General features: G+C 36.6%; 1 protein-coding gene across 2 annotated transcripts in view; it reads left to right on the top strand.

Moving 5' to 3' along the window:
* LOC105465526 (heat shock transcription factor 2) overlaps nucleotides 1–7,195 on the top strand; it is a 37,905-nt gene extending 30,710 nt beyond the window's left edge. Inside the window, exons 11-13 of one of the 2 annotated variants that reach the window (XM_011713971.2) lie at nucleotides 2,141–2,194; nucleotides 5,667–5,751; nucleotides 6,160–7,195. In XM_011713971.2, coding sequence (XP_011712273.1) covers nucleotides 2,141–2,194; nucleotides 5,667–5,751; nucleotides 6,160–6,455 — 435 coding nt within the window. In that variant the 3' untranslated portion in view covers nucleotides 6,456–7,195. The remainder of the gene's footprint in view (nucleotides 1–2,140; nucleotides 2,195–5,666; nucleotides 5,752–6,159) is intronic. The other variant, XM_011713972.2, reaches the window with a different exon arrangement.
* Nucleotides 7,196–17,109: the final 9,914 nt, after the last annotated feature.

The raw sequence follows: 17,109 nt of genomic DNA on the forward strand, positions 1-17,109 counted from the left end.
CTTTTTCCATTCTTCCTCTGTGAAGAGATTTTGGCTTGTAAGATTGCTTTTAAATGTGTATATCCAGCTCTTAACATTTTTCTAAAGTAAACTTGACTTGAATTCTAATTCCATGACTTTGTGATCATCAGTTAGCTCTTACCTCAGATTATTTGATTTAACAACAAACTTCTTTATTCTCTGCATTAGCTACATTTTACAACTTTCTCATTTTCTGTAATGGTATTAGACTTCTATTTACTTACGAGGATAGTTATTCACAGAATCACCTTGAATTCTCTCTCTCATCATTCATTAAGTCCTGTTTTCTAAAATAGCATTCACAAGCCATCCCTATATTCTGTTTTCACTGTTGCTTTTCTCATCCAAGACCCTCATTATTTTATCCTTGAATTATGCTGTATTGTTATAAATAAAAAGTCCACCTATGCTGCTTTGTTCTCTGAGACGACAAAGATGGTAAGAATGTGAATAAGTATGCTGAAAAGTTTACAGCTTCTCTCTGAGGAGTTCAGTACTGGTAACCCAGAGTGGTGTCACAGCAGGAGAGGCCAGACCTTAGAATTCAACCAGCTGTGTCAGCTTATATATGATCTACCTTTCCTACCATTCGTCTCCTGGGAATACATGTAGGATATCCTTGAGTTAGTGGGTAGGGGTTGTTGGGCAAAGAGGAGAATAGAGGAGCTTACAGTGCTGGTCCTCCTCAGATGCCACTCTCTGTAGGGACAAAATGTGAGTTAGACTTCTTAGGCAGTGATAAGCTAAACTGGTAGAGATTGATTATCATGAGTAACTACTCTCAAGGATCTGAGCTTTCTTCCTTTTCTGAGGTTAGTAGTTGGTAAGAAAGGAGAAGGAAATGAAAAGGCAAAGCCAGGGATTTTTGTAGGACTACCGTGAGTGTGGAACTTTAAAGAGAGGAATCAGTGTCTAGAGAGAATGGGGGAAGGATCTGCCTGTGGCTTTTTTTGCATCTCATTCTATCCTGTGAACCATTTGGTGTGTTCATTCTCATAAAAGGCCAACTTAGTGACTGCATTTCATCATTCAGGCCATTCCCAAGGCTCTTATTGCTGACAGGATATGGCCTCTACTTTTCGAACCTGTGCATATAACTTATTCAACTTAGAACTTCTGTGTTATTACTATTTCTGGAACATATCCTACCTTCTTTTTTGATGCCACTAGTGTTATACACATGCGTTCTTCCCCCCATCTTCTCCTTTCCAAGTTCTAACCTAATATTCTCTAGGTACTGACCTATATCACATAGTTTTATCAGCCCATTTTGTTTCATTTTATATGTTTCTGTGTGCGCTTTCCTCCCTTCCCATTCTCTTAACTCCTTAGTGCTTTTGAGCACCACCATCTTCTGTTAAAATATTGTATTGTATCTGAACATGTGTTGCTATTTGATGTTGGTCTTACCTTGTCCTTTTAGATTGTAAGCTCCTAGAGAGCAGGAATGATGTCTTTATGATGTCATTTATTTCTTAAAGATACTCAGTAAATTTCTATGGAATGAATGACTTTAAAGCTTATGACTTACAGTTACATCTATAAACTGGCTAGACTGAGGAGTACAGTAAGCAGTGATCTTAGCACTTACAATTTTCCTTACGAGATGTGGTGAAAAGAACCAACAAGTAGATATGCCATTTGTCAGAGGGCTTCAATTGAGGCATAGTTTAGGAGCCACTGTCATAGAGCATATTCTGTAAATTTTTTACCTAACCAGGTATTCAGTGAAGGCTCAGTGTCAGGGCAGAGGTCTCACAACCCTGCGCACCACTTAAGGCCAAAGACATTTAGAGAGAAAAAATAAAGGAAATGAAATTGAATGATAAATAATGAAGAAGGGAGGAGGTGAAAACCACTATTTGTCTCAAGTGATTTACTCCAGTGTTTTTTAGAGAAATTCTTACAACATGAAATTTCATCTAATGCATGGGCTAGCTTGTTCTGCTTTTGTTTGTTTTTCTTTCTGCTTTTCTCTTTCAAACTTGTTTAACTGTATAGAAGCTTCCTAGTGTAGGGGCTACATCTCTTCACCCAACATGGCTGTGTAACAATTTTGAACACACAATTATTTTAAATTATTTTTTAAACTTATCATCTTTCTTGTTTGGTCTTTCAGCTTTTCACTAGTTCTGTGCAGATGAATCCCACAGATTACATCAATAATACAAAAGTAAGTTTTAATTCATGTTGCTCAGGACCCATAGCTATAAAAATCTACAAAAAACATCCTAATAAGGAGAGAGCAGTATCACTCCCAGCTACAAAAAACATTTTATATTCTTACTTAGTATGTGTGATCAGGATAATAAAATTCTAGTTGAAAAATTAGCTTTTGGTTATGTGGTGAACCATTACCCACTTTTGGCACTTGTGGGATTAACTACCAGTATGAAATGAGCTTCTTTTGGTGCTGGGAGATCACCTGACTAAACTTGGTATATTGAAATAAGTAACTAAAATATGATTTCTTCATGTTTTATGGGCAGCATTTTACATTCTTATTTTTTCTATTCTCAACTTTTTTATTAAAAATTTATGGTACCCATATTTTTTATGAGTTCTATCATTAGCATATAGTAAAAACTCAGGAATTCTTATTTATTGCAGAAAAGGGAAGTTGAAACGTGTGTGGATTTTCGACTTTTTTTTAAGTAATAAGGATTTTTTTTTTTTTTTTTGGTAACATATGGGAACTGCACTTGGGCTTAGCAAGTGTTGAAAAGAGATTCTGTGGAACTGGTTTTTAATGAGTGGTAAGGACAGTTTGAAGTTATTAGAGCAGATGTTTATATATCATTGTATTTTGTATAACTTATTGTCATGAATGGGTATTCACTCCCTTTATATTTTATTTGTACCAAATTGTTTAGTAAGCCTGGTTAAAGGTAAATCAAGTCCAAATTCCAGATTAGTGAAGCCATAATTTTGATTCTTTTGAGTCCAAAAATGAGCACATCTCAAATAAATATGAGTGATTAGGGTGAGGGGTGGAATTTATATGATAATTGTCATATGTAAGCCTGACCAGACTTTCTATATTTTCAGAGTTACATTGTGGATAACTTAGAGCTTAAAAAATTTATGAATTTGTGAACTAGGAAGTTGATTATACATTCAGTATTCAGATAATTTATATTGGAGGTTGGGATACTTTCTCCATAAAGGGGCAGCTAGTAAATACTTTATCTTTCAGGCCATGTGTTCTCTGTCAAAACTATGCAGTTCTGCAATTGTAGTGCAAAAGCAGATACAGACAATATGTAAAAGAATGTGTGGCTGTGTTGCAAAAAAACTTCATTTAGACAGGCAGCATGCTAAATTTGGCATGGGGACCATAGTTTACCTGGATTTATATTGTAAGATTTTGTGTAACATGCTCTGTGTTTCAGTAAATATATTACTGAATGTTATTCTCATGGACCGTTTAAGTTGAATGGACCCATATCATTTGTTCATTTAGTGAATGTGCTTTATTGTTTATTTGTGACTAGACATTGAGTCATTTTTTATTTGTGGACCATCTTCTTATTCCAGAAACCAAGAACTTGATTATAGTTTTCAAAAACTGTAAGCAGTTAAGCAACAAATTGCATTTTGCTCTACAATGCTGTAGAAAAATTACATTTGAGAGTGACTTTTCATTATAGTTCTGAATCTAGATTTTAATGTTTTCAAATAATTGCCACATCAGCTGTCCTTCCCTTGCTCATGACAGGTGTTACATAACATGGATTACAACACTTTCCTAATAAATCAGATGCCTTATACTCCTCAGTACAGCAATCTTAATTGGCCACTATGAATGAATAAGAATTTGCATGGGAAATGAAATCTCATTCAGTATGATATTGGCTGTGGGTTTGTCATAAATAGCTCTTAAAATTTTGAGATATGTTCCATCAATACTTAGTTTATTGGGTGTTTTTAGCGTGAAGGGGTGTTGAATTTTATTAAAGGCCTTTTCTGCATCTGTTGAGATAATCATGTGGTTTTTGTCATTTGTTCTGTTTATGTGATGGATTACATTTATTGATACGTGTATGTTGAACTAGCCTTGCATCTCAGGGATGAAGCCAACTTAATCGTGATGGATAAGCTTTATGATGTGCTGCTGGATTCAGTTTGCCGGTATTTTATTGAGGATTTTCGCATTGATGTTTATCAGGGATATTGGCCTGAAATTTTCTTTTTTTGTTGTGTCTCTGCCAGGTTTTGGTATCAGGATGACGCTGGCCTCATAAAATGAGTTAGGGAGGAATCCCTCTTTTTCTATTGTTTGGAATAGTTTCAGAAGGAATGGTACCGCTCCTCTTTGTACCTCTGGTAGAATTCGGCTGTGAATCCGTCTGGTCCTGGCTTTTTTTGGTTGGTAGGCTATTAATTACTGCCTCAATTTCAGAACTTGTTATTGGTCTATTCAGAGATTCGACTTCTTCCTGGTTTAGTCTTGGGAGGGTGTATGTGTCTAGGAATTTATCCAATTTTTCTAGATTTTCTAGTTTATTCGTGTAGAGGTGTTCATAGTATTCTCTGATGGTAGTTTATATTTCTGTGGGATCAGTGGTGATATCCCCTTTATCATTTTTTATTGTGTCTATTTGAAATCCGTTTGTCATCGGGTTCTCATGTTTTAGAATAACAGTGATATCTTTGGAAAATACCTATTTTAGGAAGCCTAAAAATAAAGTTGGTATTATTTCATTAATGTTTATATATTTATTGTGAATGCTAAGTGATGAAATATTTTTATGTACACTTTTGGGAAGGTTTCGTAGTTTTTATTATATCTTGGAGCCCTTATCTTCTCTAAATCCTAAATCTTATACAGCTTCATTTTATGTTAAATATCAGGGGAATTACTGTAATTAGTTTACAGTTGGTTACACCATATATATTTAGCCAGCATGTAGATATCTGGGACTTGCAGATGTCTGGGACTTACAGGAAAAATTAAGAACCTCTGCACCTCAGAGTTTGAACATCATTGAAAAGAGCACTGAAGAAATTAACAAGGTAAAGATACAATTTCCCTACCACAATCAGATGTGAGGAGAGAAGAAAGTGGTTCAAAGAAGCAATTTAAATGACAGAAAAGAACTGACAGAGCTACAAAAAGGACAAGAAGAAACACCACCTCAACTTTGAGGCTTCTAAATAGTGATAAATAGTTTCAAGGATGTCATTATGTCATCCTGAGCTACTCTGTGTTCATTTATGCTAAATATTCTGTTTATGAGTGAAATGTATAATACATTTTTTAAATCAAAACTACTTAAAATGAATTTAATTGCATAATTATCTCTCAGTTAACATTTTGAAACCAGTCATCTTTGATTCGTTCTGATCTTTTACTCTTGACAAATTCTATCTGTTCTGCTGTTGAAATCCCCCTTCATTTCATCCTTAATATAGAATATCCTAATTCAGGTTCTTTGTTTTATCCCCTCAGTGACAGCAATAGTTCCTTAACCAGTCTTGTTATCTCTACTGAAATCTCTCTCTGTAGCCCATTTTTCCTGATGTTTCCCCATCTCATATATTTCAGATAATATACCAGTATTTACATATTGTATCAATTTTTCATTTTTTTCAGAAACTAAAATATGAAACAAGTACTTATATATATATATTTTTTCTTTTAGTCTGAGAATAAAGGATTAGAAACTACTAAGAACAATGTAGTTCAGCCAGTTTCAGAAGAGGGAAGAAAATCTAAATCCAAACCAGGTAGGTATAAATATAGTATTCAGTCTATGTAGGTTTTTTTAATCCTATGTAGAAACAAGTACAAGCCAAGGGTAGTCTTTACAATTGAATATGCTGGCTTTAGTTCTGTGAATAGTGTGTCAAGGTATAGAGCAAGTTGAATTGGTGAGGTAACAATTCTTAAAGTTTTTTTTTTTTTCTTTCTTTCCTATTTAACTTTAGGAAACTGAAAGACCCCTCATTTCTTAATTGTTGAATGAGAACTACTGACTTGCACATTTTAAAATTTATTGGCATAGTGCATCATGTCATTTCTTGTTTGGCTATCTGAAAGTAGTAATTGCCTATGTGTACATTTGTTTTCATTTTTTCCCCTCAGCTTGAACTCAATATAAGCTGGTGATTAGAGTGTTTTTCTGATCTTTATAGATAAGCAGCTTATCCAGTATACTGCCTTTCCACTTCTTGCATTCCTCGATGGGAACCCTGCTTCTTCTGTTGAACAGGCGAGTACAACAGCATCATCAGAAGTTTTGTCCTCTGTAGATAAACCCATAGAAGTTGATGAGCTTCTGGATAGCAGCCTAGACCCAGAACCAACCCAAAGTAAGCTTGTTCGCCTGGAGCCATTGACTGAAGCTGAAGCTAGTGAAGCTACCCTGTTTTATTTATGTGAACTTGCTCCTGCACCTCTGGATAGTGATATGCCACTTTTAGATAGCTAAATCCCCAAGAAGAGGACTTTACATGTATATATTCATCAAAATGATGAACTATTTATTTTGAAGTATCATTTGGTACTTTTTTTGTAAATTGCTTTGTTTTGTTTAATCAGATACTGTGGAATAAAAGCACCTTTTGCTTTTCTCACTAACCACACACTCTTGCAAAGCTTTCAGATGTTACTCAGCTGCATAGTTACACAGATTTAATGCACATTATTGGCATATCTTTAAGTTGGATTCAAATGGCCATTTTTTTCCAATTTTGGTAAATTGGATTTCTTTTTATTACAAATATGACCATTAACCTCAGTTAAATTTTTGTTTGTTTTCCTGTTTGATGCTGTCTATTTGCATTGAGTGTAAGTCATTTGAACTAATGGTATAACTCTTAAAGCTTTCTCTGCTCCAGTTATTTTTATTAAATATTTTTCACTTGGCTTATTTTTAAAACTGGGAACATAAAGTGCCTGTATCTTGTAAAACTTCATTTGTTTCTTTTGGTTCAGAGAAGTTCATTTATGTTCAAAGAAGTTTATTCATGTTCAACAGGAAAGACAAAGTATACATGAATGTTCACGGTCTGATAGGGTTCCAGCTCCATATATATAGAAAGATCGGGGGTGGGATGGGATGGAGTCAGCCTCATCCACTTAGTTGGACTAGTTTTAAATAAAGGTTTTCCGGTTTGTGTTTTTTTGAACCATACTGTTTAGTAAAATAAACACAATGAATGTTGAGTACTAGTGTCTGTTATGTGTCTTCTTTAGAGGTGACACTCACATGAAACAATTTTTTCTTCTCATAGGAAGCAGTGGCTTTAAACTGTCTATGGTTCATTACTCTCAATATGAGTCACACCAAGATCTTTGTACCACATCTCGAAAATATATTGTATATTGCAACGAGGGAGATGTATCTCTAAATTTAATGTATTTTGAAGTTCTTTGTTTAAAAATTATACTGGGTTGCTTTCTATGTTTCTAATAAAAAAGTGGGAGAAGTATGCCCCTCATTGTCCCAAATAGGGTAAGAGTATTATCACTGGATGTCTGGAGAGAAGATAAGAGAAATAGTAAAATCAGCTCTTTCTTTGAAAGAGTCGCCCAAGAGAATTATAGAGACTTAATGCAAGGCCAGGGCACTTTTATCATGTGAAGAATTTCACCTTTGGGCAAAGGACTGAAAGCAGTACAGTTAATATTGTATAGGGCTATTTAATGAGGAGTTTCAGGGCAGGTTTTCCTATTGGCCATATTCTGTCCATGTCTTAGAATTTCTTTTATTATGATGTAATGATTCAAAGTAAAGGCTAGCACAGAAGAATAGGAAACTTCCCTTAGGGGAATTTTAGTTAGATCCTAAAATACTTGGCTCTGACAGTGGGATCTTGGTGAATTAATTCAAGACCCTACAACAGTGCTCTGCGTGAGCTGAAGAGGTTACGTTTCTAAGGGTGATAAGAAGAGTTTAGAAACTGAGAGGAGAAAACCTTAAAAGATTTTTTCTTCATTCCTTTCTCATTGTGAAATACAATCAAGTTTCTTCTTGGGGGCATTTTGGAGCTCTAGAAGCTCTTCAAAAATAATTTTGAAAAACTTGATTACGACCCTGGTACTTTTAAAGTTGACATTTAAGATTTTTCATCTTAAGTTTAAATAGTTGAAAGGAAATTAGGATAATAGTTAATATTGCTGTTCTAAAACATAATTGTTATATGTTTCTCTATCATTTACCTAAAGGAACTTGAATGCCATAATGATTTGATCTCTCATCCAATCTACTTCCTCCAAACAATTTTTTTTTTTTTTTTTTTAAAGACAGAGTTTCACTCTGTCGCCCAGGCTAGAGAGCAGTGGTATGATCTCGGCTTACTGCAAACCTCCATCTCCCACATTCAAGCGATTCTCCTGCCTCAGCCTCCTGAGGAGCTGGGACTACAGTCATGTGCCAACACACCCGGCTAATTTTTTATTTTTAGTAGAGACAGGGTTTCACCATGTTGGCCAGGCTGGTCTTGAACTGGCCTCAGGTGATCCGCCTGCCTCGGCCTCCCAAAGTGCTGGGATTACAGGCGTGAGCCACCATGCCCGGCTTCCTCCAAAGAATTTTATCCTGCTTTTTTATGTGTGAAAGTTAGACATCGATGGTCTTTCGTGACACTTCTTTACATCTAAATTTGAGATTGTTTCCTGTAAGATTCTAGGCATTTAAAAACTTTCTCTCCAATTTTATACTGTATAACTACACAGTGGTTTAAAACCGTATAAATATATATGGTAGAGACTTAACTGATTGCCAAACCATTTCCTTTTCCTATTATGTGGCTAGATTATTTCCACCACTGCAGATGGGGTAGCCATGTAACTGAGTTTTAATCAGTAAAACAGGAGAAGTGATGTGTAGCACTTGCAGTTCTGGTGTAACTTCCCCCATGCCTTCCTCCCATGCCATTTACCGCTCCACTGGCTTGATGCAGAGTTGTACATAGCTTTCAAATATACAATCAAGAAGGAAAATAATGGCTTTTTGAATTACTGCTTAGAGGAGGGCAACCCATCAGTCCTGGATAACCATTTTACACTTCAGGTGAAGGGAAACAAACCTTTTTTCTGCCTGAGTTTTTGGGGGTTGATCTGTTACAGCTTTTAATGTTTACTATCATTATAGTTTAATTTTGATGATCTGTTAAACAAAAAGTTTTACCAAAAATATCTTTTAGTGGGATAAACAGGTCTTCCTGAGTTTTTATAATAAAAGTTAGTACCAATTTTATTCCTATTTTTGTTTTCATTGATGTTAAAATCCTGAGAATCTGTTTATAGTACAAAATGACAAGTAGATGAAAAAGCAATTTTGTATAGTACTGTTAATTTTTTTAACGCCTTTAGAATTACGTACCAGAATTCTATCAGTTGATGACTCAGTTGGATCATCTTTCAATTTTGTTGAAAGCAAAATACTAGAAACCAGCTAAATCACAAAAAAAGTTTTTTAACTCAGTGTCATCTCTTTCTCACCAATATTTTTAAATGTCCCTTTACCAATTCTCTAGAGACTTTTTCCAAAGTGCATTGGTAAGATTCAAAATGGATAAGAGGTATATCTTTGTTTTGTCAAGTATGAAAAGAATAATTTTTGTTTTGCTTTTGTTTTTGTTTTTTTGAGACTGAGTTTTGCGCTGTTGCCCAGACGGGATTACAATGGCCCATTCTTGGCTCATTGCAACCTCTGCCTCCCAGGTTCAAGTGATTCTCCTGCCTCAGCCTCCGGAGAAGCTGGGATTACATGTGTGCACCACTACACTCGGCTAATTTTTTTGTATTTTTAGTAGAGATGGGGTTTCACCACGTTGGCCAGGCTGGTCTCAAACTCCCGACCTCAGGTGATCTGCCCTCCTCGGCCTCCCAAAGTGCGGGGATTACAAGCGTGAGCCACCGCGCCCGGCCAGAATAATTGTTAAAAAGGATGATGCCGGCTGGGCGCCGTGGCTCACGCCTGTAATCCCAGAACTTGGGGAGGCTGAGGCGGGCAGATCACGAGGTCAGGAGATCAAGACCATCCTGGCTAACACGGTGAAACCCCTTCTCTACTAAAAAATACAAAAAATTAGCCGGGCATGGTGGTGGGCCCTTGTAGTCCCAGCTACTTGGGAGGCCGAGTCAGGAGAATGGCATGAACCCGGGAGGCGGAGCTTGCAGTGAGCTGAGATCGCACCAGTATACTTCCAGCCTGGGCAACAGAGCCAAACACCGTCTTAAAAAAAAAAAAGTAAAAAAGCATGATGCCTTGTCCTGAGGCCTGTGGCACCGTTTCAGCCAGATCAGTTTTAGGAAACAGCACACACAGAAATTAAAGATGTGGTTTCTTTAAAAAACAATCTAGCTTGTGTGTACCAGAGGGAAGTCTGCCTGTACTGTCTGGGAAACTAGTACCACAGTATGAAGACAATATAGGGGGTAGGTACCCTTATCCCACTTGCAGCTTTTTTTTGTCTTAGGGAGATACAACTAGGACCATAAAAGCTTGTGAATTACAGACAGCTAAACGTTCTTTTAGGTTGTGTCAGTATGTTTGATTACAGATGGCATACTCGGGAATCTGGAGCTTGAGATGTGAGAAAAATGGTTTGCAGACTGGAAGAATACCGAAATGACATTCACTATGACTTAACGTATATAAAATGTCACGTTCAAGACTTAGAGCCTAAACCTTCATTTCAAGCATACATGAAGTATTTTCTGAGAATCAATATAGCATAATAGGTCATAAAGTAAGTCAACAAACTTCTAAGACTTGGTATCAAATAGACTAACCACAATGCAAATAAGCTAGAAACCAGTGGAACCATTTTGAGATTCTTTAACATTTCTGGAAATTGGAAAAGAACTGCTAAACTTGTGGGCCAAACAAAAAATGCTGGAAATACTGATGTTAATGATTTAAAAAAAAAAAAAAAGTACATGCCAAGATTTATGAGATGCAGTTTAAGTGATATCTAGAGGGGAAATCTATTCTTAAGTGCTTTTCAAGATAGGAATAAAAACAAAATGAGCTGGACAAAAGCCAAGTAAAATAAGCCAGAACTTGTTTATTGAAAAAGCACTAAAACAAAATCTTTTGGTAAGATTGAGCAAGAAAACACAAATAGAGAACGGAAAAATAAAAATGTTATAAATGCAGTTGAAATTTGAAAATGTGAGGATATTATGAACAATTCATTTGAAAACTGACAATAATAGACAAATTACAAGTCTTTTACTCAAACTAATTGAAGATAGACATGCAATCCCACAGCTCCTAGTTTCAGTAATTAAAAATTTTCCCCCAAAGCATTTTATAGTAAATTCCACTAACCTGTTCCATATGGTACCAGTTCTTAATCTAACAGTTAACAGTTCATTCAAAATAATAGCAACAATGTATTTGATTATATACATATATATTTGTGTGTGTGTATAGTCTTCATACTTAGGGGTGCTTATATATAAGTGGAATGACAGCAATGATACATGGGATAGGAAAGAGAAATTAGGATTATTTTGTTACTATAAGGTAAACTGCCCATGAAGTAGTATATTATTATTTGAAAGAGGGGTTGCATTATTTGTAAATGTATACTGCAAACACAAGGGCAACCATAAAAAAAACCACACTAGAAGACAGAGAATAACAAAATGCCAAATTAACACCATCAAAGGCACAAGAAGAATGGAAGTCAAAAATAGGAATAACGAACAAGGTTAACAAATAGAAAACAGTAACATGGTAGATGTTTATCCAAATATATAAATAGTTTGAATGTCAAGGGTGTAAATGTACCAATTAAAAGATAGATTATTCTATGGGAAAATTGGGCCAGTTTAAAAAAGAAAAAAAATATTGTCAAAGCAGATCAAAGAACAAAACCCAATTATATGTTGGTTACAAGCAACCCACTTGAAATGTAGAGACATACAAATTAAAGGGAGAAAAATATGCCAGGCTAACACTAACCAAAATGAAGAAATAGGTATATTATAGAATAGCAGACTATACAGCAAGAATTATCAGGGATAATGATGTAGTACAAAATGATAAAGGGGTCCATTCTCCAAGAAGACATAACTATCCTTAACATGTATGCACCCAAGAACAGAGGATCAGGATACATGAGGCAAAAACTGATAGAACTGCAGGGAAAATGATGCAGTTTGGAAGTTTACCCCTCTAACCCTCACATTGAATTGTAATCTCCAGTGTTGGAGGTGGAACCTGGTAGGAGGTGACTGCATCATTGGTGCAGATTTCTCATGAATGGTTTAGCCCCATCCACTTGATGCTGCTCTTGTGATGTGCATGCTCATGAGGTTTGGCTGTTTACAAGTATATGGCTTCTTCCCTCACCGTCTCTTACTCTTGACTCTCACTATGTGAGACTTCGGGTCCCTTTGCCTTCCACCATGATTGTAAGCTTTCTGAGGCCTCACCAGAAGCTGAGCAGATGCCTGGGACTGTGCTGCTTGTACAGCCTACAGAACCATAAGCCAATTAAGTCTCTTTTTATATTACTCAGCCTCAGGTAGTTATAGCAATATAAGAATGGCCTGCCACAGAAAATTGGTACTGAGGAGCTATATAGACATTTGAAAAACCAGAGTCTCTTACTTCAGACAACCACCCTAGTGCCCCAGCAAGGGTTCTTAACCAGGCTGAAATGGCTGAAATGACAGAAGTAGAATTCAGAATATGGATAGGAACAAAAATCATCGAGATTCAGAAGAAAAGTCAAAACCCAATTCAAGGAATCTAAGGATTACAATAAAATGATACAGGAGCTGATAGATAAAATGGGCATTATAAGAAAGAAACAGACTGATCTGATAGAGCTGAAAAAGATGCTACAAGAATTTCATAATGCAATCATGAGTATTACCAGCAGAATAGACCAAGCTGAGAAAAGAATCTCAGAGCTCAAAGAATGACTCACTGAACTAACTCAAACAAAAAGAATGAACAACACCTCCAAGAAATAGGGGGTTATGTAAAGGAAACCAAAGGGGAAGAAAGCAAGCAACGTGGAAAACATATTTCAGGATATTGTTCATGAAATTTCCCCAACCTCACTAGAATGGCCAACATTCAAACTGAGGAAATGCTCTGGGAGATACTACCCAAGAAGACCATACCTGAGGCACATAGGCATAAGCTTCTCCAAGGTTGAAATGAAAGAAAAAATGTAAAAGCACCCATAGAGACGGGGCTGCTTGTGCAGGGCACAAGCCATAAGCCTTGGTGGCTAACAGGTGTTGTTAAGCCTGCAGGTGTGGAGGGTGCAAGAGTGAAGGAGGCATGGCAGCCTCCACCTAGATTTCAGAGGATGTATTGAGAAAGCCTGAGTAACCAGGCAGAAGCCTGCTGCAGGGATGGAGCCCTCACAGAGAACCTCTACTAAGCCAGTATGGAGGGGAAATGTGGGGTTGGAGGCCCCACAGAGTCCCCACTGGGGTACTGCTCAGTGGAGCTGTGGGAAGGGGGCCACTGTCCTCCAGACCCCAAAATGGTTGATCCTCCAGCAGCTTCCACCCTGTGCCTGGAAAAGCCTAAACTCCAACCCTTTACCCTGCAAAGTCACAAGGGCAGAGCTTCCCATGGCTTTAGGAGCCCACCCCTTATACCAAGGTGCTCTTGTGAGGCACAATGTTAAGACATGGAGTCAAAGAAGGTTATTTGGGATATTTAAAACTAAAAGACTGTGCTGCTGTATTTCAGACTTGGATAGGGCCTGCAGCCTTTCTTTTGGCTAATTTCTCTTTTTTGGAATGGTAATACTTATCCAATATCTGCACCCCCGTTGTATCTTGGGAGTAAATACTTTGAATTTTAGAAGCTTATAGGTGGAAGAGACCTGCCTTGTCTCAGAAGGGCTTTGTACTTTTGAATGATGATGGTATTAAGATTTTTTGGGAGAATATTGGCAGAGGATGATTGTATTTTGAAATGTGAGAACATAAGATTTCAGGTTCCGGGGCAGAATGATACAGTTTGCATGTGGTCTCCTCTAAAACTCATGTTAAATTATAATCCCCAGTGTTGGAGGTAGGACATGGTGGGAGATAACTGGATCATTGGGGCAGATTTCTCATGAATGTTAGTGCCATCCACTTGGTGCTGTCCTTGTGATAGTGAGTTCATAACAATATCTGGATGCTTAAGTGTAGCATCTTCCCCCTCATTCTCATCTGCTCTTGCTATGTGAGATGCCAGGTCCCCCACTGGCTTCTGCCATCATTGTAAGTTACCTGAGGCCTCACCAGAAGCTGAGCAGATGCCTTGCACCATGCTTCTTATACAACTTGCAGAATTGTGAACCAATTAAACCTTTTTACTTTATAAATTACTCAGTCGCAGGTATTTCTTTACAGCAAATTAGACAATAGGTTAACACAGAAATAGTTGAATTCACTATTACAGTTGGAGACTTCAACACTCCTCTATCAGAAATGAGGAGATCCATCAAGCAGGAAATCAGGGAGTCAACGGAGAAAACTGATGAAACCAGAAGCTGGTTTTTGAAAGATGAAATCAGTAAACCTCTGACAAGCCAGACTAAGAGAGACAAAAATTAATATCAGAGATGAAAGAGGGGATATCACTGCAGATCCCATGAACATTTACAAGGGTAATAAAGGAATATCACAAACAATTGTATGCCTACAAATTTGATAACCTACATGACAAAGTCCTTGAAACACACAACCTGCCAAAACTCACACCAGAAGAAATAGATACTCCAAATACACCTGTATCTATTTTAAAAATTGAATCTATTGCCTTCACAAACAAAATGCTAGACTGAGATGGGTTCATTGGTGAATTCTAAAAATGATACTAATTCTGTAGAAACTCTTTCAGAAGGTAGAAGCAGAGGGAATGCTTCCTAATTCATTCTATGAGGCCTAAAACCAAAACCAGACAAAAATATCACAAGAAAACTACAAAATAGTATCTTTAATAAAGTATTAGCAAATCCAATTCAACAATGTATAAGAATTACACACCAGGATCAAGAAGGATTCATCCCAGATATGCAAGGCTGGTTCAAATATTGAAAATGAACTAATAGAATCTATCACACAAAGAAACTCAAGAAAAATCATATGATCACATCAATAGATCCAGAAAAAATATGACAAAATCCAAAACCCATTCATGATAAAAATTTTCCATAAACTAGGCTGGGCGCAGTGGCTCACACCTGTATTCCTAGCACTTTGGGAGGCTGAAGCAAGCAGATCACTTGAGGTCAGGAGTTCAAGACCAGCCTGGCCAACACGGTGAAACCATGTCTCTAATAAAAATACAAAAAATTAGCTGGGTGTGGTGGTGGGCACCTGTAATCCCAGCTACTTGGGGGGCTGTGGCAGAATTGCTTGAACCCAGGAGGTGGAGGTTGCAGTGAGCCGAGATCGTGCCACTGCACTCCAGCCTGGGTGACAGAGAGGCTCCATCTCCAAAAAAAAAAAAAAAAAGAAAAAAAAAAAAAAAAAATTCTCCAATTCTCTGTAAACTAGGAATGGAGGGGAACTTTCTCAACCTAATAAAGAATATTTACCAAAGATCCCCACCAGTAACATCATATTTAATGGTGAGAAATTTAGCAGTTTTCCTACTAAGGAGGAAGGCAAAGATGTTTCTTTTCACTATTTTCAACATTATAATGGAAGTCCTGGTTAATGCAATAAAACAAAAAAAGGAAATAAAAAGTATACTACTTGGGAAAGGAGATATAACATTAACATTGTCTCTGCTAGCCGATGACACGATGAAAATCCAAAAGAATCGATCGCAAATCTCCTAGAACCTATATGCAATTCAAGGTTGCGGGATACAAGGTTATTATATGAAAGTAAACTGCTTTCTTATATAACAGTAATAACTCAAATTTGAAGTTAAAACCCAATGCCATTTCTATTAGCACCCCAAAATGAAGTATTTAGGTAAAAATTAAGAAAATATACATAAGATCTACATGAGAAGAACTATAAACCTGATTAAAGAAATCAAAGACCCAAATAAATGGAGATTTCATATTCATGGATAGGAAGACTCAATATTGTCAAGATGTCAGTTCTTCCCAACCTGATCTATAGACTCAATGTAATCCCAGTTAAAATCCCAGCAATATTTTGTGGATATTTGATAAACTGATTTTAAAGCTTATATGCAGAGGCAAACAACCTGCAATAGCAAACACAATATTGAAGGAGAAAATCAACATTGGAGGAGGAATGATTGATAGAACTTATCCTCAAGATTTAATATAAAGGTATAATAATCAAGATAGTGTGGTATTGGCAAAAAAAATAGACAAATGATCAATGAAACAGAACAGAGTTCAGAAACAGACTCTAGTCAACTGATACCTAGCAAAAGGACAAAGGCAATATGATGTAGTAAAAGCAGTCTTTTTGACAAATGATGCTGGAACAACTGGACATCTACATGCAAAAAAATGAATCTAGACACAGACTTTCCACCCTTCACAAAAATTAACTCAAATGGATCACAGAACTAAATGTAGAAGTATACAACTCCTAAAAGAAAACAGAAGAAAATTTAGATGGTCTTGTGTTTGACAGTGGCATTTTAGATACAACACGAAAGGCATAATCCATGATCCACAAAGCTCTCTCCCCTCCCATCCCTGACCCCAACCAACCATTAATCTGTTCTTCGTTTCTATAACTGTATCATTACATGGATGCTATATAAATGGAATTATATCTTATGTGATCTTTAGGGATTGGATTTTTTTAAAACCCAGCATTCATGTTGTTGCATGTACTAATGGTTCATTCCTTTTTCAAGTAGTATTCTATGGTACAGGTTTACCAGTATGTTTATTCATCCATTGAAGGGCATCTGGGTTGTTTCCAGTTTTGTTTGTTACAAATAAAACTGCTATGAACATTTATGTACAGGTTTTTATGTGAACATAAGATTTTATCTGGAATAAATGCTCAAGACAGTTACGGGCATTGTGCTGCTCACAATGTTGGAGAAAGACCACTTGACAAGAATTATGGAATAAAATATACTAAAGCTTGGTAACTAATATGGGTTGGAGTATTTTATCAGTAAAAGTACAGTCTTTTTTAGTAAGGAAGGGAAATTT

The sequence above is a fragment of the Macaca nemestrina genome, chromosome 5 (assembly GCF_043159975.1).
Source record: "Macaca nemestrina isolate mMacNem1 chromosome 5, mMacNem.hap1, whole genome shotgun sequence".
In the NCBI taxonomy this organism is placed as follows: Eukaryota; Metazoa; Chordata; class Mammalia; order Primates; family Cercopithecidae; genus Macaca; species Macaca nemestrina.